The 22,419-nt window shown below is 39.5% G+C and overlaps 3 protein-coding genes across 16 annotated transcripts; 2 read left to right on the forward strand and 1 right to left on the reverse strand.

Moving 5' to 3' along the window:
* Window positions 1–71: 71 nt before the first annotated feature.
* LOC105285065 (FMRFamide-related peptides) lies at window positions 72–6,272 on the forward strand. Of its 5 annotated transcripts, none has more exons than XM_026974090.1 (3): window positions 72–1,714; window positions 3,349–3,766; window positions 4,747–6,272. In XM_026974090.1, exons 1-3 carry the CDS (start codon window positions 1,489–1,491, stop codon window positions 4,952–4,954), a joined length of 852 nt encoding a protein of 283 aa, XP_026829891.1. In that variant the 5' UTR covers window positions 72–1,488; the 3' UTR covers window positions 4,955–6,272. The 5 variants fall into 5 exon arrangements, with proteins under 5 accessions (XP_026829891.1, XP_019889066.1, XP_011347314.1 ...); XM_020033507.2 differs by having other exon boundaries at window positions 72–732; XM_011349012.3 differs by having other exon boundaries at window positions 72–732; window positions 3,366–3,766.
* On the reverse strand, window positions 3,607–22,066 carry LOC105285067 (cytochrome b5). Of its 9 annotated transcripts, none has more exons than XM_020033516.2 (7): window positions 21,909–21,991; window positions 18,636–18,701; window positions 17,566–17,927; window positions 17,234–17,362; window positions 17,067–17,149; window positions 16,803–16,852; window positions 3,607–3,734 (listed from the first exon to the last, which is right to left on the reverse strand). In XM_020033516.2, the coding sequence occupies exons 3-6, from the start codon at window positions 17,686–17,688 to the stop codon at window positions 16,813–16,815; spliced, it is 375 nt and encodes a 124-aa protein (XP_019889075.1). In that variant the 5' UTR covers window positions 17,689–17,927; window positions 18,636–18,701; window positions 21,909–21,991; the 3' UTR covers window positions 3,607–3,734; window positions 16,803–16,812. The 9 variants fall into 9 exon arrangements, with proteins under 9 accessions (XP_019889075.1, XP_019889070.1, XP_019889068.1 ...); XM_020033511.2 differs by lacking the exon at window positions 3,607–3,734 and adding an exon at window positions 16,234–16,722 and having other exon boundaries at window positions 21,978–22,066; XM_020033509.2 differs by lacking the exon at window positions 3,607–3,734 and adding an exon at window positions 16,234–16,722 and having other exon boundaries at window positions 21,945–22,026.
* On the forward strand, window positions 6,395–16,793 carry LOC105285066 (transient receptor potential protein). 2 transcript variants are annotated; one of them, XM_011349013.3, is made up of 18 exons: window positions 6,395–7,027; window positions 7,853–8,062; window positions 8,331–8,475; window positions 8,795–8,890; window positions 11,633–11,772; window positions 11,865–12,066; window positions 12,172–12,342; window positions 12,414–12,648; window positions 12,753–12,905; window positions 13,036–13,181; window positions 13,359–13,465; window positions 13,544–13,677; window positions 13,898–14,021; window positions 14,094–14,289; window positions 14,383–14,547; window positions 14,633–14,855; window positions 15,028–15,450; window positions 15,561–16,791. In XM_011349013.3, the coding sequence occupies exons 2-18, from the start codon at window positions 7,908–7,910 to the stop codon at window positions 16,172–16,174; spliced, it is 3,429 nt and encodes a 1,142-aa protein (XP_011347315.1). In that variant the 5' UTR covers window positions 6,395–7,027; window positions 7,853–7,907; the 3' UTR covers window positions 16,175–16,791. The 2 variants fall into 2 exon arrangements, with proteins under 2 accessions (XP_011347315.1, XP_011347316.1); XM_011349014.3 differs by lacking the exon at window positions 6,395–7,027 and having other exon boundaries at window positions 7,853–7,949; window positions 15,561–16,793.
* Window positions 22,067–22,419: the final 353 nt, after the last annotated feature.

Here is a 22,419-nt window from a genome sequence, read left to right on the forward strand (position 1 = left end):
ACTCATAGATTTAAGTAGTTAACAACCTGTTGAATAGACATTTCGTCGCCTACCGCTGATCAATGAAACGCAATGACTTTGACCTCTTTACTCCACCGGAGATACTTCTACGTTATTTAAGCCGGACCCTTCCAATTGCGCATGCAATCGCGACGACATCGTAGCCCTTATTCGTACTATACGATGTAACGTAGTAGTTTCTTTCCTTTTTGAAGAAGAACGCGCTATACTTTTCCCCGATTTCCCCATAATTTCCATCGAGAGACGATCGGCTCTCGGTGGCAAGTGTCGCATACAGCGACAAGGCAAATCATTTATCTATCATGTACGCGAACTGCTCGATTGGAAGTACTTCAAATCATTGCATCTCATTGTCAATCATTTTCCCCTCTCTCTTCGGACCGATTGTTGAAGTATGATCTATCCTTTAAGTAGGGGAACTTTTATAAAAAGAGGAAGATCGGAAAGCATCGTTCTCGAAGTTGCATAAGTTCACATTCAAGTTTAATATTAGTGTAAAGGGAAAGAGAGAGAGAGGAGAGAGGGAGAGAGAGATCGCCGTCTTTCTATTGCCAACATCGAGCGGGCTGCTGTTGCATAAACGCACGTAATTCATACTCGTTATTGCGCAGGATGTAACAGTAACGAGATGTACATACGCTGTATCAAGAAAAACGTTCTCACGCTGCGCGCGTCGCTTCTTACTTCGTGATACACGTACTTTAGACAATTGTACGTAATAATATATGAAGAAAAATGGATTCACGGCGCGGAGTTAACGCGGCAGTCTTGCGCACGCATGACGTACCAAAAGTTTAAAACTCCGTGGCGTACTTTTTCGCTCCGACTTGGCATCCCCTGGCTTCGAGCGAGTAGAACGCCATCCTCCTACGTAACGCATTTTACGTGCTTTCGCATTTATCACGCAATTATCCTAATGTATAAAGTCATAGATCAAAAATTAAAATAAAACGGCCATAAATCAAACGGTAAGCTCGCATATGAGATCCTGCCATCGCAGTCACGGACTGGCGACGCAAGAAACACTTTTCCCTCTTCTGCAGTCGAACAGCAGAGCCATATCGGCAGGTACGAGCGTTCTACCTGTTGCATTCCATTAGACAGAATCACAAAATAGATGCAACCGTGGAGTACTCGCATGTGCGCAAGTAAACAGCTATCTCGGCCCCGTTGTCTTGTGCAACGAGATGTGGGGAAGAAAAAGGAAGAGAGAAAGTGATACAGAGGGAGGTCCGCGACGACGTTGTCGCCGATGACGACGTCTACGGCGACAAGAAGGACTCGCGTTCCGCCCGATGATTGTTATTTGCCGAGAGTCATAAATAATAAAGGAGATTACGTAGGTCGGTAGCCGTTGGTGAAGGTGTAATTGAATCAAAATAATGTAGAGGTATCGTGTTGTACGCTCCGACCAATCATAACTCAGGTGAGACCGTCTCCTCTCACGGTGAGAGCATCAGCGCGCGGATGTGCGCGCTGAGGGTGCTCTCGCTCCTATATAAAGGGTGTCATCTCCAACCCCGACACCCATTGCACCACCAACCACCACCAACACGCCGCAAAACACCAACCGTTGCCACATTCGCCACTGTATGCGCTCTCTTTCCCTTTTTCTTCCTTTCGATATCTGCATCCGCGTTCGTTGCATCTTGCGTTAGTCTACGCGGCAAGAAGACGGAAAGCCGACAGTATGGTGAGTGCTTCATCACTATCGTTGTCGTGAGTGAGTGTTTATTGTTCCTCACGGAATAGTTCGGTGATCATTCAGTGAATCCGATTTTATATTTTTTAATAACCATAGCCAACGACCTGCTACACTCTGTGCTGTTGCTTCGATTTTTATTCGGCTGAATCTCGGTATCGAACTCTCTCTCGTTCAGTCTGTAACTTAATGATGCTCACCAGGAGAAAAAAACAATGATTTTCTCATTTTAATTATTGCATGTTTTATTTTAAGTCATAAATATTTGATTGCATTTGATATTTTCATGTCTTGATTGTTCTTGATAGTCGTTGACTTATGAATGTTTTTATTTTATATAAACGATATAAGAGAAAAGTTAATAAGTGTTAATAAGAGAAAAAAGGGAGAGATGTTAATAAGAAGAAAGAAAACAAATTTAAATTTTCAAGTACTATTTTTATCGTTAAAATAATAACCAATATGTGCATAGACATTCCAGAAAAATTTTCTTTTCGAATACTTAAGTTAGCATGAAAATTAGTGCTTTTGTATTTTCGAAAATTTTACTAGAAATTATTTACACCAGGCGGATCTCTCATATATCCATGGTGCGCTCCTTGTATTAGCACTTTTTCGTGATTTTCTACCTTCGTGATATTGAGATATATTTCCTTATCGTCTTAATTCATTTGGAGGCCTTCGTTTAACCACCTTACTAGAGATACCATATTTTCTCAATATAAGCAATATAGCGGGACATGTTAAGCTTGTACATCCTTTTTCAGTTTCCGCAAAATGTATGTGATTTTATTTTAGGCAATTTTCTTGGTAAAATACATCGCTAATTTCTTGTTTCTTTTTTCTCTGAATATAAAAATCAATGTAAAATTTATCAGCATTGTTAACATTGGTGCCGAATACATTTATAAATAGGAGTCCAATTATAATTTTGCGATAAAGTTTATTTTAATATTACTTAACTCGCGATGCAAGATTAGCAAATATTGAGGGCGTGTATGTTAATATTGATCCAATGCGACGCGAATAAAGTGAAAATACATATCACTTAATCAAGAAAAGGATTTGTCCACCTACGTGAACATTAATACTCATTTCTGTTAAGACGCGATGAGTCTATAGCTTTTTAACAAGTAGTCTGGGCGACGTAGTTATAAGAGAAGGGCAGTTGCGGACAAAGTTAATTAAAGTAACGTAAGGCACCGCATTAATCTTGCTCGCAACACCACGATATTGCTATAAACACGATATTAATAATACAGATAATAAGACGCCGATATAATTTATCGTGACGCACGCTGGACGACATGTTGGTCGCTCTTGTTGCACCTGTTGTAATACTAGCTGATCTCGACAAATCAATTATGCATCGTCGAGTGAAAGCACTTATTAGTAACTTCGTGCTTTATCTCAGTCATGCTTGAGATAAAGGTAAATTGAATTTTTTATCAACATGCACAATCGATCCCTCTTTAGCAAAAAAACATTGAGATATCGACGTCTGACATGTAAACAATTTAGAGAAAGAGAGAAGATTTTACTAATGAAACTAAGATCGTGGAAAATCGCTTCGTGAGTTTCACAGATTAATTTAAACAAGATCACGCGCTACATGCTTTTGTCAGCGCGATTTTACTCGCAGATCGCAGTTTGGACCTTCAACGCGATGGCAATCCTCTGCAATTGGGCACTCGTGTCTTCTTCGGTACTGATACCACCGAAAGACGAGTCCAGTCTAAGAATCTTCAAGGAGCCGTCAAACGAATTCGAATACGTAGCAAAGAGACACGGTATCGATGTTCGCAAGGAAGACGCCGACTCCAAAGAGAGACGCAGCAGCATGAGTTCCTCCTTCATCAGGTTTGGACGCAGCCAGTCCGCGTTTAATACCGATAATTCGGACTTCGATAGTGAGGCCGACTCGAAGGTCAGCAGATACCCACGATGGAAATCGCCGGATATCGTCATCAGATTCGGTCGGTCCAGTTTCAAGACCGCTAACGTTGAACAACTGAAACGCGGAAGAAACGATAATTTCATCAGGTAATTATTCTGTCGTACTTAAAATTTTAATATCAAATAGTGTTAATATTATCTTAAACTGTATGACGCTTCTTATTCAGAATAATCACTTTTGATATTGACATTTTACTTTTCTTATGAGCGTGGAGCAGTTGGAACCATAAATATGTAACTCATCGCGTATTAAGATATATTAATGCAAGAAGACGCTTATTTTGAAGATTACAAAGGAATGTTTTTATTATTGAATGTAATTGTACCAGACAAAGTTAATGCTTGCAATTGTCCTTACAGTATCTGTCACAATACTAAAGAAAAGACATTGAATGACAATAAAGAAGTTGCTTGTTGTCAGCAGGCTAACACACGTGACAGCTTTTAAGAAATTGCGAATATTACAAATTCGAGCTTCGAGCCTTTATGGCGCGCATGATAAAGAACAGAGAACACAGCTGTGGCGGCGTGTATGGCAATAAAGCAGAAATGCAAAATCGTTATTATTATTTATTGCAATGCTACCGAAAAAATGTGACGCACGCGTGTATAGAAAGTACAATAAAAACTATATCCACAAGCAATGCTTAAACACGTAATACTTGTACGTGTTCCTCGGGAAAGACTCTAAAGAGAAATGGATGGTGACGCAAAAGCATAACGGATTCACTGGAGATTCGTACTCGCCCATTGTTGCTTTTCTCCCTACGCGATGGCACTGGAAAAAGTTCAGCACGGGCGTATGACATGATTATTCCCCTCAGCGATATATTTAATACCTTACCTTGCTTTTTTCTAAATCTCACGCTGAAAACACGCACTTCTGTGATTCGAATGCTATCGAAAGTAAAGATGTGCAAAACAATTCGTTTTCAATTCGATGAAAGGATAAATCATTAAAAAATTTAATGACTAATTGCAGAAAAATATTCCTCCACAGGTTTAAGCTTTATCTTTCAACAGAATTGAACATGGAATAAATAATTAAACAAATTCCTTGTCAACAGGTTTGGTCGCAATATACAAATTGCGCCGGCGGACGTCGATTTGTCTACGGTGTGCTCGGCGCTGACGTTGAACGGCGTGTCGAGCGACGCGGAGCTTCATCCAGACGGGTTGAGGCTGCTTCATCTTTGCAACAGTCTGAACAAGATCGCTGGTGAGATAAGCTTGGACACCTTCGAGGATCAAGCTGTCTCGAGGCATCGGGAATAAATTTATTACCGGCGCTGTCGCTATTCGAATCCGATGGCGGACATCAACGAGAAACGCAACGCTCTAATTTATTAACAAAACGATTCAGCCATGATCCAGCTGGCTTTGAGATAACGACTAAATTGTGTCACTATCAGCGCGCTCGTACTTAAACAGATTACACATTGATCCGTTAAACGATCCCCCTGTTAAATCTGTTGCAGCACATTCCTGCAAGGAGTCCCTTGCGAACTTGCAAAGAAACGACAAATTCCACTCGCGGAGAGCTTGCTTTTTCTGCTTATTCGTTAACGAATTGAAATTACAAACCTAATTTACTCTATTTACGATAATATTTTACAGTGGAATGTCTATTATTTATTTATAATTTTACCTATGCGTTTATTAGAAAAATAACAATTCTGGCTGGATGTATAAATGTGGTGTACCTAGAGGATTAATAAAAATTATTTTCTCGTGTACTTATTTAATCTTGAAGAAAATCAGTGTTAAAAAGGGGAGAATCACACACACACACACACACACACAGAGAATATTTGCAAACTGATAGCGAATACATAAATTTTATATCGGACACTGCTGTACATCCACCTGTATCACGTATTTAATGTACATATGAACTTGGCGATCCGTTATTTCCGTCGTTGAAATACTGTCAATGTATTTCGCTATTGTAATCGTGCGCATTCTTTCCGTCACATTTAGCGTGTCGGTGATAACAGCGGATTTGATTGGATCTGTTAACACGCATAAAAGACTGTCTACTAAATTTACCAAATGAAAATTTAAACATCTGACATAATATATAGATGCAGCTGTGCGAAAAAAAATCAAATGCTGATTTTCAGACTTCCGGATTTCTGTTGAAGAATTATATATTGGATGTATGTGCAATATATTATGTTTTATAAAATGGATTGTCGCAAACCGACTCCTCTATCGAACATGATTATTTTACGTCTAATCTCAATTCTCCGCTAAACAATACAATCACTTGTAATGATCCACAGTGAGACGAGCTGTTTGTATATTGCTAGCATACACGCTTTACGTCAATTGATGTGCGATACCATTTACTGCAATGATGCATTCAATCGATTCGTCGCAAATATCTTCGCAAGTTGCAGAAACGGTAAGACTTACTGTTACAATAAATGGTGGCTGTCGATCTAGCCTAATTCTATGATAAGTATTATAAGATTTTTTGTCACAGCATCAAGATGCGTATATTATCTTTTCGATAGCCTAAACGCCGTTATTATGATGTATGTAAATTTAATACGTAACTATATATATATATAATTAAAGAGAAAGTGGCTGGAAGTGAGCTTTTCTCTGTACAATGCACCTATCCCAGTTTATCGTACTCAATTGTATACTTCTGTTCCGTCGAATATAACATCTATTTATTATGATGCAGTTATATGATGCAATAAATTGAATATATTTTTTTGAATTTATTTTTCAGTTATGTCTACAAACATGTCTACAAACATGTCTGTTTGTAGATTATAATTCGCCACGTGTCTCTCCACTTGTCGTACATTAATTTCACTAAAACGTTTTCTCTGAAACGTTTTTCGAATTGTTCTGGATGTACCGTACTAAAGGCGGAAGTGACATACATCATTGGAGAGACAGATGATCGCACAGGATCATGAACGGAGGAAAATAAACTCACGGCGGCAGGAAATGAAGAAGAATAGCACGGGAGTGCGTTGGTGGCATACGAGCTTTGGATTTAGCTGCTACCCGTCACAAAACTTGCGATCCATTAATCGAGGTGTTAGAGAAAGAGAGAGAGAGAGATTCTCTCTCTCTAGAGTCGGTGATAACGCCGATGCCACATACAATATGGGTAATGTGACATGGCCATTGCTGGTGAATCCGGTTGTTTTCTTCTTTCAATACGCGCGCGGCTCACGCGTGCTTAATCCGCGCCCTGAAGATCAACCCACTTGACAGAGTATCGTAAGGCTTCGCTGAACCACACGGGTAGATACAGTAGCTGTGGTACAGTCCATGTCTAACATTTCTCTCGTGAACAAGCTTGCAACAACGGTAGGAAAGCGCGTAAGTATATCCTTTGTACTAACGGTGATCCAAGTCAAAAGGAATGTGACAATACGTCCCATCTCTTCTTTACTGAATCTCTTTAGCTATCTTAATTTCTATACTTGTGTGAATATAATTTGCAGAACATTTTATTAAAAATGTTTTATTTTTTCGCAACACAATTAGATCAATTTAAAAATATTGATCTAAATTTTTGCAACATTGTGTATTATATTGTAACGAAGTGCGTGAAGCGTTTGTGTCTTTTTGTTTTTTAAATTAAAATTTTAATTTAAAGTACAAAAAGACAGCTGTGTTCTCTACTCTTTATCATTCGCCACAGCTGTGTTCTCTATTCTTTATCATGCACGCCATAAAGGCTCGAAGCTCGAATTTGTAATATTCGCAATAATAATATAATATACTTTTTTTAATATTATAAAGTATATATTACAAGACAGTGCTGCGAAATCTGAGAAATACAGTTGATCTAAATTCCCCGCACTCTGTATGTGAGTGTAGGAAGCCCTATTCGCAATATCATCGTATTAGTATCTATCCATCCGTGTTTTTACATTTTGTATGAATCGGAGATTACATATCGTAAATCAGATTTCCTCTATTTTTCGAGGACTCGTGTTTCTACAAACTTCTTCGTAATCTAGAGCGCGTGAGCTATTCTCAGCGAACTCTATACATAGTAGAGTGAGCACTAGTGTTATTATTCCCGTAGGCGTTACCTTCTCTATTTTCAATGTTGCACTTTTTTTGGTCCGTAATCAAACTTGACGCGAAAGTTTTCGCAATTTTCTGAACATTTAAAATTCTGCTCATTTATTTCAGTGCTCCAGGTGGAGCTGTAATGTACGAATGCTTAGTAAGGACACGTTAAAGAAAAATGAATCCATCGGAATCGCAGCAAAATCTACTTTCGAACGAGGTGAGACAACCCTCGGTACAGTCGTTACAGTCACCCGTTGACTATGTTCTCGGCCCAGTCGAAAAGCATTTCCTACTTAGTGCGGAACGAGGTGATTGTGCCACGGTCAGAAGGTAATCATGAGCATCGTTCTGCATTAATGCCCCTGTAAAGATCTCGCAAGGCGCAAAGTAAACTAGGTTTTGGGGTAGACACCCTTGTCCTCGTAACGCAAATCAGAAACTGAGCGTGTAAGATGTGACTTGCTGTACACAATGATGTACCCTGAAATTTTGTTCACTTAAAAAACGATTTCTCGATCAAAATATGATTATTTTGATGATTATGAGATGATTCTCAGCGACAACGAAACTGCTAATTGCCGTGTAATTAATTCAACAGGTTGATCGAAGAAAACAAGGACCATCCGGATATCTTAAATATCAATTGCGTCGATCCGTTAAATCGATCGGCGTTAATAGCCGCGATCGAGAATGAGAACATGGAACTTATTAAGTTGCTGCTCGAATTGGGGATTGAAGTGAAGGTGAGCAATGCAAAGTCAATGTGATATGAAACACGTGTCTCGCTCATGGAAATCATGCGACGATTGCTGTCCTAATTATTACTGCGAATGATGCACGTTACGCTGATATACCGTAATCGATGTCTCCGGGATACGCTAGCAAAGAGATCCGTGCGTGCATCTGATACTTTAGATCGTCGTGTACAAACCGGTAGCCCGTGATGGTGGCTACGAGCCACCACATTGTTGTAAACTATCTGCATTACACAGCGTCTAAGCTATATTCCAACGCTGAACGGCACAAAAACGCTGAGGAAACCATAATTTACATGTCTTTCAGGATGCACTTTTGCACGCCATTAAAGAAGAGTACGTGGAGGCAGTGGAGGTCTTGCTGGAATGGGAAGAAAAAATACACAAGCAAGGACAGCCTTACGTAAGTTCAATATCGTGACTTTAGGATCGTACTTGATTAGCTTTGACAACAGCGTACGCGTAATTGATGATTCAGGCTTCTATTAGGGGTGTGATTTAGTTTTGAGGGTTTTTTTGCTCAAAAACGCATGTATTTAAATATGATAATGAATGAATACTTAATCAAAATATTTTCCTTCGTTTTCTATAACTTTTTCCCATCTTTCTGGCAAGAGATCGATTCCACCACGATAAAATCACTCTTCTTTTCAGTTGATCCATTCGTCGACGAATTTTCGCACTTCTTCCAAATTATCAAAGTGTGTATCCTCTAAAGCGTGTTGCATCCACTGGAACAAATAATAATCGCATGGAGAATACGCGGGGTGCGGTAAGACTTGCCATTCGAGCTCTAATAGTGTTTGTTTCACTGATAACGCAACGTCAGGTCGAGCGTTGTCACGAAGAATCACTTTCCGTCGTTTACTCGCAATTGGTGGTCGTTTTTGGTCCAACGCTTGCTTCAACTTGTACAATTGGTGTCGATAACGATCAGCCGTGACAGTCTCGTGCGGATTTAACAGCTCATAGTACACTATCCCACCAAATACGGAGCATTACTTTTGAACCGTGAATATTGCGTCTCGGAGTGGATGTTGATGGTTCGCCTGGATCCACCCATGATTTTCTGCGTTTCGGATTATCAAAATAAATCCACTTTTCATCCCCAGTAACAATCCGAGACAAAAGACTTTTTTTTTGCCTGGCGATCAACGAAATGCAAATGTTCAACCGGTTCGCAATGGCACTTTCCGATAATTCATGTCGAACCCATTTCCCTTCTTTCTGAATTTTTCCCATTTCATGTAAATGTTTGGCAACTGTTGTACGATCAACATTTAATGCTCTGGCAAGAGATGGATTCCACCACGATAAAATCACTCTTCTTTTGAGTCGATCCATTCGTCGACGAATTTTCGCACTTCTTCCAAATTATCAAAGTGTGTATCCTCTGAAGCGTGTTGCATCGACCGGAACAAATAATAATCGCATGGAGAATACGCGGGGTGCGGTAAGACTTGCCATTCGAGCTCTAATAGTGTTTGTTTCACTGATAACGCAACGTCAGGTCGAGCGTTGTCACGAAGAATCACTTTCCGTCGTTTACTCGCAATTGGTGGTCGTTTTTGGTCCAACGCTTGCTTCAACTTGTACAATTGGTGTCGATAACGATCAGCCGTGACAGTCTCGTGCGGATTTAACAGCTCATAGTACACTATCCCACCAAATACGGAGCATTACTTTTGAACCGTGAATATTGCGTCTCGGAGTGGATGTTGATGGTTCGCCTGGATCCACCCATGATTTTCTGCGTTTCGGATTATCAAAATAGATGCACTTTTCATCCCCAGTAACAATCCGAGACAAAAGACTTTTTTTTTGCCTGGCGATCAACGAAATGCAAATGTTCAACCGGTTCGCAATCGCACTTTCCGATAATTCATGTCGAACCCATTTCCCTTCTTTCTGAATTTTTCCCATTTCATGTAAATGTTTGGCAACTGTTGTACGATCAACATTTAATGCTCTGGCAAGAGATGGATTCCACCACGATAAAATCACTCTTCTTTTGAGTCGATCCATTCGTCGACGAATTTTCGCACTTCTTCCAAATTATCAAAGTGTGTATCCTCTGAAGCGTGTTGCATCCACCGGAACAAATAATAATCGCATGGAGAATACGCGGGGTGCGGTAAGACTTGCCATTCGAGCTCTAATAGTGTTTGTTTCACTGATAACGCAACGTCAGGTCGAGCGTTGTCACGAAGAAGAATCACTTTCCGTCGTTTACTCGCAATTGGTGGTCGTTTTTCGTCCAACGCTTGCTTCAACTTGTACAATTGGTGTCGATAACGATCAGCCGTGACAGTCTCGTGCGGATTTAACAGCTCATAGTACACTATCCCACCAAATACGGAGCATTACTTTTGAACCGTGAATATTGCGTCTCGGAGTGGATGTTGATGGTTCGCCTGGATCCACCCATGATTTTCTGCGTTTCGGATTATCAAAATAAATCCACTTTTCATCCCCAGTAACAATCCGAGACAAAAGACTTTTTTTTTGCCTGGCGATCAACGAAATGCAAATGTTCAACCGGTTCGCAATCGCACTTTCCGATAATTCATGTCGAACCCATTTCCCTTCTTTCTGAATTTTTCCCATTTCATGTAAATGTTTCGTAACTGTTGTACGATCAACATTTAATGCTCTGGCAAGTTCTGAAGTGGATTGTGTTGGATTTTCGTCCAATAATGCTTGCAAATCTGCATTTTCAAGCTTTCTTGGTTGTCCCGAGCGTTCTTTGTCCTTCACATCAGTATCACGACTTTTAAAGCGTCTAAACCAGTATTCACACGTCTTAATTGATGGGGCAGAATCACCATAAGTTTCCACAAGAATTCTATAACCGTGAGCCGCAGTTTTCTTTTGATTAAAAAACAAAAGCAACGCATGTCGAAAATGCTGTTTCGGAAGTTGCATTTTTACGATGATATAAACACGATTGCTATAATGCTACTAAATGTCATGGATAATGTCAAGACTGTAAGAAACAACAGTTATCGGAAACAGCTATTGGAACAAACTGACACTACAGCTATCTGTTGCAAAACCCTCAAAACTAAATCACACTCCTAATATTTTATGATGCACAGACTTAGCGAATTAATTACCAACGTGAAAACAAAAATTCACGTTTCAGAGTTGGGAAGCAGTGGATGGCTCATCAAATTTTACAGCTGACATAACTCCGTTGACTTTGGCGGCTCACAAAAACAATTACGAGATACTGAAACTGCTTTTGGATCGCGGTGCGACTCTTCCAACGCCTCACGATGCTAGGTACACGGAAAGTGATCGCATTGCAAACAAGTTTTTATTTTACTGCCTTTTCTAATCGAACAAGCTTTCACGATTTGCAATTTTGTTTGCAGGTGTGGTTGCGACGAGTGCGTCACTTCCAGTGAACAAGACTCCCTCCGGCACTCGCAATCTCGACTCAACGCGTATCGGGCGCTCACCTCATCATCTTTGATAGCGCTTTCATCGAGAGACCCACTTTTGACGGCCTTCGAGCTTTCGTGGGAACTGCGTCGTCTTAGCAAAATGGAGCAAGAACTTCGTGCCGAATACATCGTACTTAATTTAACCATCTTCCTTTTTAATTATAAAACAGTGTCACTTTTTCGAATACATTTCTACTTCTTTCTCTTTTAAAAATGATTCTCTATTGATCGTCAGGAGATGCGGGAACTGACACAACAGTTTGCAACCTCCCTACTGGACCACGTGCGTACGTCTTACGAATTGGAAATAATGCTGAATTATAATCCTTCAGGGGACAATTGGGACCCTGGGGAGAGACAGACCTTGGACCGACTCAAACTAGCCATTAAATATAAGCAGAAGCAAGTCCGTAGGCTCTATAGTACTTTCTATTTACAAGTTATGAGATAGATAGACTGACGTGTTCTCTGTTAAAGTTTGTGTCACACCCGAACGTGCAGCAATTATTGGCCGCTATTTGGTACGACGGTCTTCCGGGATTCCGACGGAAAAGCATGTTCGCGCAGCTTTTGGAAGTCGCCAAGCTCGGAGCGATGTTTCCGGTTTACAGCACTATATACATGATGGCACCTACTTCGCAAATGGGACTATTTATGAAGAAGCCGTTTGTAAAGTTTATATGTCATTCCGCATCATATGCTTTTTTCCTAAGTAAGGCCAATTGTGAGATGTTATCTGTGCAAATTAACGTTGGCGTTGTGGAAATGTTGATGACAGCAAGGTACACATTTTCAAGTGGTGCAATCGATTTTTAGTGCTTCTCGGGATGGCATCGCAAAGAATCGAGTATCTGTTAATCGAGTTATTCGGTAACGAGTGGATGCGAGAGATACTTGCTGGTTGGGAGAAACGAGAACGCGGTTGCATTCCGGGTTTTGTTGAGACAGGCGTAGTAATCTACGTGATAAGTAAGCAGTTGAACATTTTGCAATATAATTACAAATCAATGAATTCTCTAATATATAATTGACTAACATAATACTAACTAATAAACCAACACAGACTTCATTTTTGATAAAACGCAATCACGTTTCGTAGGTTTGATCAGCGCCGAAATTAAGTCTTTATGGGCAGACGGATTACTCGAATATGTATCGGATCTGTGGAACATCGTAGACTTCATTCAAAATACCTTTTATGTAATCTGGATAAGTCTACGGATTACAGCTTGGTGGATAGTGCAGGTAGATTTAATCATTTTTTTGATCAAGTTACCTCGCTCTAAAAAATCGATAAATGAATTTTGTATTATATACTTTAATTGCCTCTTGCAAGAAATGATCTATCAATTCCATGTATACAATTTGGCATTTATTCTGTTTTTACCTATACGCACGATCAAGTCGATTATTTTGCAATAGAAAGAATACTGGAGTGGCTTGGACCCTTGGTACCCGAGAGATCAATGGCACGCATTTGATCCAATGTTGCTTTCGGAGGGTGCATTTGCAGCCGGGATGATATTTAGGTAATATTGATCGTTTATCGGAAATGTTTCTCATCGACTGGTATCTGACGCATGATTATATGCACGAGTGTGTTTTAGTTTTTTGAAACTCGTCCACATATTCAGCGTAAATCCCCATCTCGGGCCACTCCAGATTTCCCTCGGGAGAATGATAATAGACATTATCAAGTTCTTCTTCATTTACACTCTTGTGCTATTTGCCTTCGGCTGCGGTGAGTAATACACCTTCAGTTACTTATTTGCTGCGCAGCTCCTTTGTTTAGTCGCGCGCGTATTAATGAAGAATCATCCCGCACTTTACATAGCGAGCGATGACTACTTTTTTCCGATACGCTCGTTGCGAAGTAAAATATATTTTGCCATTTTTACGATAAAATAATAAGAAACAATTCCTTTAAATAAGTTTTACAAACTGTTTTATATTTGTTTTAGGCATGAATCAGCTAATGTGGTATTATGCAGACTTGGAAAAAAGGAAGTGTTACCATGCATCCGACGAGTTGCCAGATTATGATAATCAGGAGAAAGCTTGTTTCATATGGAGGAGATTCGCCAAGTATAAAGATCGATTGTACTTCTAAGTTTTAAAACGAAATATATATTCTAAACTTTAATTTGGCATTTTTAGCTTGTTCGAGACATCTCAATCTCTTTTCTGGGCAAGTTTTGGGATGATCGATTTAATGTCGTTCGATCTAACTGGCATAAAGAGCTTCACTCGATTCTGGGCGCTTCTCATGTTTGGTTCTTATTCCGTGATAAACGTCATTGTGCTGCTGAACATGCTGATCGCTATGATGTCCAATTCTTACCAGATTATTTCGGTAGATATCAACATTTAAAAATGTCTGCCTCTTTGCATTATGAAAGAATTTGTATGAAAAAAATACTATTTAATATTTTATGTACACTCTTAGGAACGATCTGACACAGAATGGAAATTTGCGAGGAGCCACTTATGGATGAGCTACTTTGAAGATGGTGATACTGTGCCACCGCCGTTCAACGTGATTCCTACCAATAAAACTTTCGAAAAGCTAATCAAGTGCGGAAAGACCAGTCGCTCGACAAGATCTTTTATCGTAAACGATTTTTACACTAGAAGAAACTTAATTCTACAACTGTAATAAAGAATAGCTTTAATTACATATGATAATATCATTTTAGAAAAAGTCTCGAGAGAAAGCTCAGTCCAGACACGACACTGTAGTGCGTTTGCTGATACGCCGCTACGTGATGGCTGAGCAGAGGAAGCGAGACGAGTTCGGCATCACGGAGGATGATGTCATGGAAATTCGTCAAGATATTTCGACCTTCCGTTACGAGTTGATCGATATCCTTAAGAAGAACGGGATGCGCACACCGTCGCTTGATAAAGACGATACAACTAGTCAGTATATTACATATAAATATATATTTCACGTTTTCGTACAATCAGAAAATTAAAAGCTAGAAAAACAGATGGACCTTTGGGTCCTTCCTGCATAATTATAGCCAATAGAAACACTTCAATTTTTAAGTGACGTTTACGTTTTTAAATATACTTGTGCTATTGATTTAAGTATCCGGCAAGAAGGGCAGAGTGATGGAACGTCGTCTGCAGAAGGACTTCCAGATTGGCATAGTAGAAGGCATCGTACAAGCGATCATCCAGAGTGAGAAGGAGCCAAAGGATGTGTTTAGTCAAATCGCAAAGGCGATCGGCCATAAAGGAAGTATTACTGGCAAGAAAGACTGGAACGCCATGGTGAGGCAAAGTAGCGTCGCGGTGGATCCGATCGGCAGTACGAACGAAGCGGTTCAACGCCAAAACCGACGCAGTCTGCGTCGTCATTTGCGGCACCAACCGGATTCTGATCTGGCGTCTTTGGATCCGAAACGATTGGTCGAGTATAATCCGAATCTCTCGGAGGTCACGCCGGCTACTAGAATCGCCTATGCTAAGTTTATCATCAGCAAGCGCAAGCTGAACGAGCAGGCTGACGGTGAGTGGTGTCTTAAATTTATTTTATTTTTAATTATAAATTTTATTGGCATTGCTGACTTTCCTCTATAATTATTCACACACAAATGTTACTGTATTTCCTGTACAAAGAGAGTGCGAGTGGTCCCTCACAAGAGACGCCGGAACAAAATGGCAAGGCTCCACGAAGAAGTAGTAAAGTTATGATCGCAGAAACTGCAACGGATACTGTTCCGCGACAAAGTCCCGTCGAGTCAACTAAGAAGAGCTCATTAAAGTCGACTAGCGTTGACAAATCGTCGGAAAAAGGACTCGATGTTAAAGCAACCGAAATCAGATCTCCCTCACCCATACCAGAGGATCCCGTGGGAGAGGAAGCTGGCAAGCCGTCAACATCATCAGCGATATCTGGTCGGGAGAAGAAAGCCGATGGAAAGGATGAATCCAAAAAGGAAGATATGCAAGAACAACGGGGGGGAGAGGAATCTGGAGAAGCAAGCGAGAAAGACAAGTCGGAGGAGCAGAAGAGAGAAGGGAGAGTAGAGGATAAAGATAGACCTCAGCAATCGGAAAGTACGCGGGGGAATAACGGCGATAACACCGAGACGGAGATTTCGAAATCGGACAAGGAAAGTGGCGAAGAAAAATCAGACACGGGGGAAGTACCCCAGAGCGTGCCGATCCAGACTACAAAATTGCACGGAAAATCAAAGGCGACTGGCCGAATAATGGGAGGCTGGATTTAGATTATCTAGCTGGATTTAGTTAAACTGTTTTAAATATATCTTTTTGGATTCTTTCGGTATTTATTATTAAACATAAAAATTATTTATTATTATTAAACAATCATCGAAAATGTATTCACGTGCAACGAGCAAGTTGCAGACTGTACAATGTCTTCGTTTAAAAACATCTCGCGATTACGTAACACAGTCTGGTTAATGAGAAAAACGTTTCGCAATAGCCGCGAGGCCTTCGCATATTTCACGATACATATGTCACGAAGCGGACTTTCCTCGTATGCAACGCGAGCGCAATTTTAAAGTGTCTTACATGACGAGAGATACCATTATCATGGAATATCGTTAACGAGATTATGAATACAATCAAAATTTTTAACATGCCTGTCAGCCTGCATTAAATGCATGAACGCGATAAGCGAGCGACATACATATAAATCATTTACACTTACTCATATTATTCACAGTAATGTAGCGTGTGTGTACGTATGTATAATACACATGGTCAAAATGTTAATTCCGATTATCTTATCATACGTCATCTCATGCAGTGCCTTGTATGAATATATGACAAATATATTACTGATATACAATAAATAAAATCATATCTAAAACACTTAAAATCAATACTCACGACGCAGTTTTTAACATGTACACTTGCCGCAAAGCATTGCCAACAAGGTTCTGAAACAAGAGAACGAACAATAATTGAGTAATGAAAATAATACGATGCAGAGTGCTCTCTTATATTTAATATTTCTAGCGAGCATAAGTAAAATGGATATTTCTCTCTAAATATTGTTATTAAACATATTATAAATTTAGGATACAAAGAATTTTTTAATAACAATTAATCCAAACGTTCGTGTTAATGACAATATCTTAAAATAAAACAAACCTATGTCTCCGCCCCGCTGATGCTTCCATTTTCACTCCGTTAGATATGGCAAACTTTTTCTTCCTGTTCGCTCTTTTATCCTCCTGCAACATTACCACATTATTTTATATTATATCTTATTATTTTATATTATTTTCGTACTTAATTAATTTCGAATACATGCTTACATCCTCAAGCTCGCCAATGAGATATTCCTTGAGCATCTTCTTCGCATCAGAGGAATGTCCGAAATCATCGAATCCGGACGTCGCGTCTTTTCCTGCGTACTCTCCAAGTAATTCTGGACCTCCAGGATGCTGTAATTATATATGTAACATCGATTATAATAAATATGTAGGAGCTCACGATCTAAGTAAATTCTGAGACAATCTTTTCCTGTGCAGAATTTTGTCTGAGATCTAGAGTTACAATAAAAAGTAATTTGCTAATCATGCACAGAGAGATGTCAGCGAATAAAATTAATAATAATATTAATAATAAATAATTATCATTAACATACGTGATGCATGTAATCCGTCACATCGTAAACGTTGTCGTGGACGACGATCCATGTCCTGGCGCCGTTCTTGCCGTTGCACTTGGCGACGTCCGCGAGCGTGTAGCGTATCCCCGAATCGAACATCTCTCGACAGTGTCTCGTGAAAAAAGGAGAGAACACTCATTCTCGTCTGCGGTATAAATAATACGTGCCGATCTTACAAAATGGTATTCCCAGAATGTTCAGACGATAAGCGTATCGCTATTCAGCAACGTAGATCTATAGATAATCGTAAGGATCTATCTTTCGCCGTCTCAATTTGTAATTTGATAAAGAATTGCGATGCTTTTTGGCTGTTTAGTCATGTTTCAGGAAATTAAAACCTGAAATTAAAATGTTATTTTAGTACATAAGTTTTAGTACATAAATCTATTCTGCGATTGTTCGATATGTGCACCTCGAAAAATGTTAGACTCTTCTTTTATTATAAAAATAATTTATTCCTAGCAAATTCAATTAATTGTCACTGAAGTGAATTATTAATTTATAATATCGTACAAGACTCTAACTCATAAATCTGTCTTATGAAAGCTGGAAAAGGGTGGAATACCAAATCACGCTAAAGTGTAATGGAAAATTAAAACAAGGAGAGATTGTTATTATCACTCAACGCGTATCGGTCACGTAGCTTTATCGATTACAGATAATCACAGATGTGTTTAATCATGAGAAATAAAAAGTGATGAAATGTTAGAAACGTTACTGAAAACTATTGTATTGTTAATCTCTTGTGTTAACAGTAAATGATATTGCAAGAGCGATAAATTGGAAATACTTGACGGATACTTCGTCACGTAATCGGTCGCAATATTAATCATCAATCCACACAAATTGATGGTTATCGATTCGTGCACTCGCACTAAAGTTTATTAGATATTTTGCATTGCATCATACCATATTCGAAGAAATATTGAAAGGACATTGCCGCGACTGTTTATTTTTCTTCTTCGCAGAAACGCGTTATGTGCAATAATTTAAAATACCTTCCATCTAGCACGCGATTGGCCATGGACAGGCTAAGGCTGACTTACATTGTCCCCATCGATCGGAAGATGGCCATCGCACGATATCCAATGTCCAATGCGACAGCTTGCTTCCTAGGGATTTTAGCAAGTGGTGTTTTTCACGACGCAAGCAGTGTAAACACGCATCAGGGTGCCGTTACATGGAGCGTAACTTGCGTAAGCGTAACCTGCGTAACCTGCGTAACCTAGTGAGTAGCTAGAATAGGCACCTGCGTATTCTAGTAAATTACTAGAACGTACCATTGAACTATAACCTAACTGGAATGAGCGCCAAGCCGTCATTGCCGTTTAGTGAGAAAGGACAGTAATACCCATTCTCGTGTCGTCTTTGTCTAAACGGCAATGGCGGCTACAGGTTGGGAAAGGACAGCTATACCCTGCTTTCACCCTCTCTTTCTAAACGGGTCACGTGACCCGAGAACAATAGCAGTGCTCATTCCAGTAAGGATATAGTTCAATGAAATGCACGTTATTCTGAAAATTCCATTTTACATGGCGCGTACTTTGCGTTAAATGCGCATAAAGCGTAACAAGCCTGACCAATAACAGATCAGGACTTCTGTTGTACAATCAACAGAAATAAATCGATTGGTTGTTATTATTTAAGCGTATTGCTAAATACGCGTCATGTGAAATAGATACTTTGACGTAAGAATGTGTTGAAGCGTAATATATGTGTGTAATGTATGTACGAGTTGCGTGAAATAACCTAAATAAAGTATACGGAGTGGTTGACTGGTTGACGACGCGTGTCTAGCACAAAAAACCTGGAATCTCTTAAGGGGATGCTGGAGCTGCTAGTGAACTATTTTTTCACTATAGCGATGGTAATTGCAGTTTCGAAAATTCTCTTTATTGCTTGTGCAGAATAAATAATCCTTTTCCACAAATGAAGTATAGATAGAAAGAAAGCCCGTTCTACAGGACTTTATATTCAAAATGGAAAAAAGTTAGAAAAGACAAATGCAAGTTTTTAACTTTTTTCCATTTTAAATATAAAGTCCTGTAGAGCGGACTTTCTTTCTATCTATACTTCATTTATGGAAAAGAATTTTTTATTCTGCACAAGCAATAAAGAGAATTTTCGAAACTGCAATTACTATCGCTATAGTGAACTTCTTCGCGATGGTGCTGCCATCGCACAATATTTGTACAATCAAATGTTTTTTACAAAAATTTGGCAATTTGTACGCACAAAATCGCTGTTGAGCGGTGTTTGGACACAATTAAGGAATATGAGACTGCTTTTCGAAGTGACTTTAGAAGCGTCATAAAAGAGAATTCTGTGTTTTCCTTCAGGATTAGAGGTTAGAATACAGGAGAACACAGAATTCTGACTTTATATTCAAAATGGAAAAAAGTTAGAAAAGACAAATGCAAGTTTTTAACTTTTTTCCATTTTGAATATAAAGTCCTGTAGAGCGGACTTTCTTTCTATCTATACTTCATTTATGGAAAAGAATTTTTTATTCTGCACAAGCAATAAAGAGAATTTTCGAAACTGCAATTACCATCGCTATAGTGAAAAAACAGTTCACTAGCAACTCCAGCTTCCCCTTAAACATGGATTCTAATCTTGTATTAGCGGTTCTTGCAAACAAATTATACTTATTGTTATGATATGGTTTTTATCGATGCTGATGTGGTCTTCTCCTTCAATGTACTGCTTGAAGCACTTATGATCAATAAAATTTGTGGTGAAGCTAAAGAGCCACCCACAATATCCACATTTATGCTGTATTTTAAAAAGGAAATACATAAGTGAAAATGTATAAGCTGCAGTAAGCTGTTGAAAATAGTCCAGCATGCAAATGAATATACCATAGTTATCGGACATAAATTGAAATTCTTTTGTCATACTATGCAACCGATGTACTGATTTATATCCAAGTAATTAAATGCATTATTTAAACATTTTGGTCCATATTCTCAGCTCACTTTTATGATAAATGCGTGCATTTAGTATACAGGGTGTCCCGGGTTTTAACCGACAAACTGCGGGAGCATATTCTACTAGTGGAAATAAGAAACAATTCTTATATCGAGTTTGCTTAGAAATGCTTTATTACAAAGTTATAAACAAATATTGAAAAGAAATATGAGATAAGTAACAACGGATTTTTTCACAAAAATAAAAATTATCTACGCAATGATTTAGTGACGCATTTCAAAATGTCGTCCTTGCACATCGATACAAGCTAGACATCGACGTAGTACAGAATTTGTTACGGTACGACATTCCTGAAAATTTGGTTGCATCTCAGTAACTAAATTAGTAATTCGTTGCTTTAAATCTATCTGGTACTCTCCTGTTAGGAAATCTACGTTGATACTCTCGTACGGCAGCTCGTGCATTTCCGTCACAGAATCCGTACACGAAATGAATATCGGTGTATTCCTCATTTGAAAACACTTTTGGCATTCTGATAGTAATTGCTAGTTGACACGACGATTGAAATCTAACAGCTACTGTTGTGAAAGTAACAATCATACTGAATCGTTTCAACACAGTGAACATGAATACATGTGAATACACGTAACATAAACATCTTCGACCTTCCAAATTCTACACTATGTTCCGTTGTTACTTATCTCATATTTCTTTTCAATATTGGTTTATAACTTTGTAATAAAGCATTTCTAAGCAAACTCGATATAAGAATTTTTTCTTATTTCCACTAGTAGAATATGCTCCCGCAGTTTGTCAGTTAAAATCCGGGACACCCTGTATAGTTCACGTTACATATATTATAGAATATCATAAATAAATATGCGCATTTATTGATAAAAGTGAGCTGCGAATATAGTCCTTTATAGAATTTAGATGCATTTCTTAAATTACCCGAATTTGATCCATTTTTTCAGAAATTTTGGCACGGCGATCGCGAGTCAAAAGGATACACACACACACTGTCACACATATGCATTTAGCGTATTTTCCACCAGAAATTGGATCGGCGTAATTGACAACTGGCGTAGAAAGCGTAAACTAACTAGGCGTAAGTTTTATAGTAACTTCTATAAAATTACTAGGTTACGCAGGTTACGCTTAAGCCCGGTGTCCACGATGCTAGAAATCGGTCCGAGTTCTCGGTCCGAGAAATATGTAGCCAATCAACTTGCGGCTTTTTCGTAAAAGTGCAAGTTGATTGGCTACATATTTCTCGGACCGAGATCTCGAACCGATTTCTAGCATCGTGGACACCGGGCTTTACGCAAGTTACGCTCCATGTAACGGCACCCCATAGTTTCTTCTTATCTAGTTATATCCGTCATTACTTGGAGATGCTTGTCAACACTGATGAGATTTGTTACCATTTGCGATCGTGTGGCCCGGAGTTGTCTCACCTTCGATCGATCTGTGTACCGTGACAACTGGCGAAGGAAAACAGCGATCGGTATTTACGTGTCTCGATTGGTTCCCAGAAGCAGAGGCGAGCAGAAGAGCGCGCTGCTTCGGTTACCCGTCGTCACCAGCCGTTCCTGTATCCGTCTCACAATCTCTGTAATAATCTCGTTCACGAGCGTGTCCTTTCGCTCGCGCGCATCGAGGTTCGAAAACTTTCTAAACAGGCCGGACCATCACGTGCCACGTACACTCGCGCACGTAGCGCGACGACACGCGGCGATGACGAGGTCGTCGGGTAGTTGTCCCAGCAAGCGTACCAGTGCGCGACTGGATCCGCTCCGAAATTTGGACGTCCGGGTGAGGAGTGCCAAGTGTGCCGAGTACGCGTAAGCCCCGCGCGAACTCTCCGCGCTGTCGCAGAGGCGCAGTCCCGCGGTGGAA

Source organism: Ooceraea biroi, chromosome 12 (genome assembly GCF_003672135.1).
Source record: "Ooceraea biroi isolate clonal line C1 chromosome 12, Obir_v5.4, whole genome shotgun sequence".
Taxonomy (NCBI): Eukaryota; Metazoa; Arthropoda; class Insecta; order Hymenoptera; family Formicidae; genus Ooceraea; species Ooceraea biroi.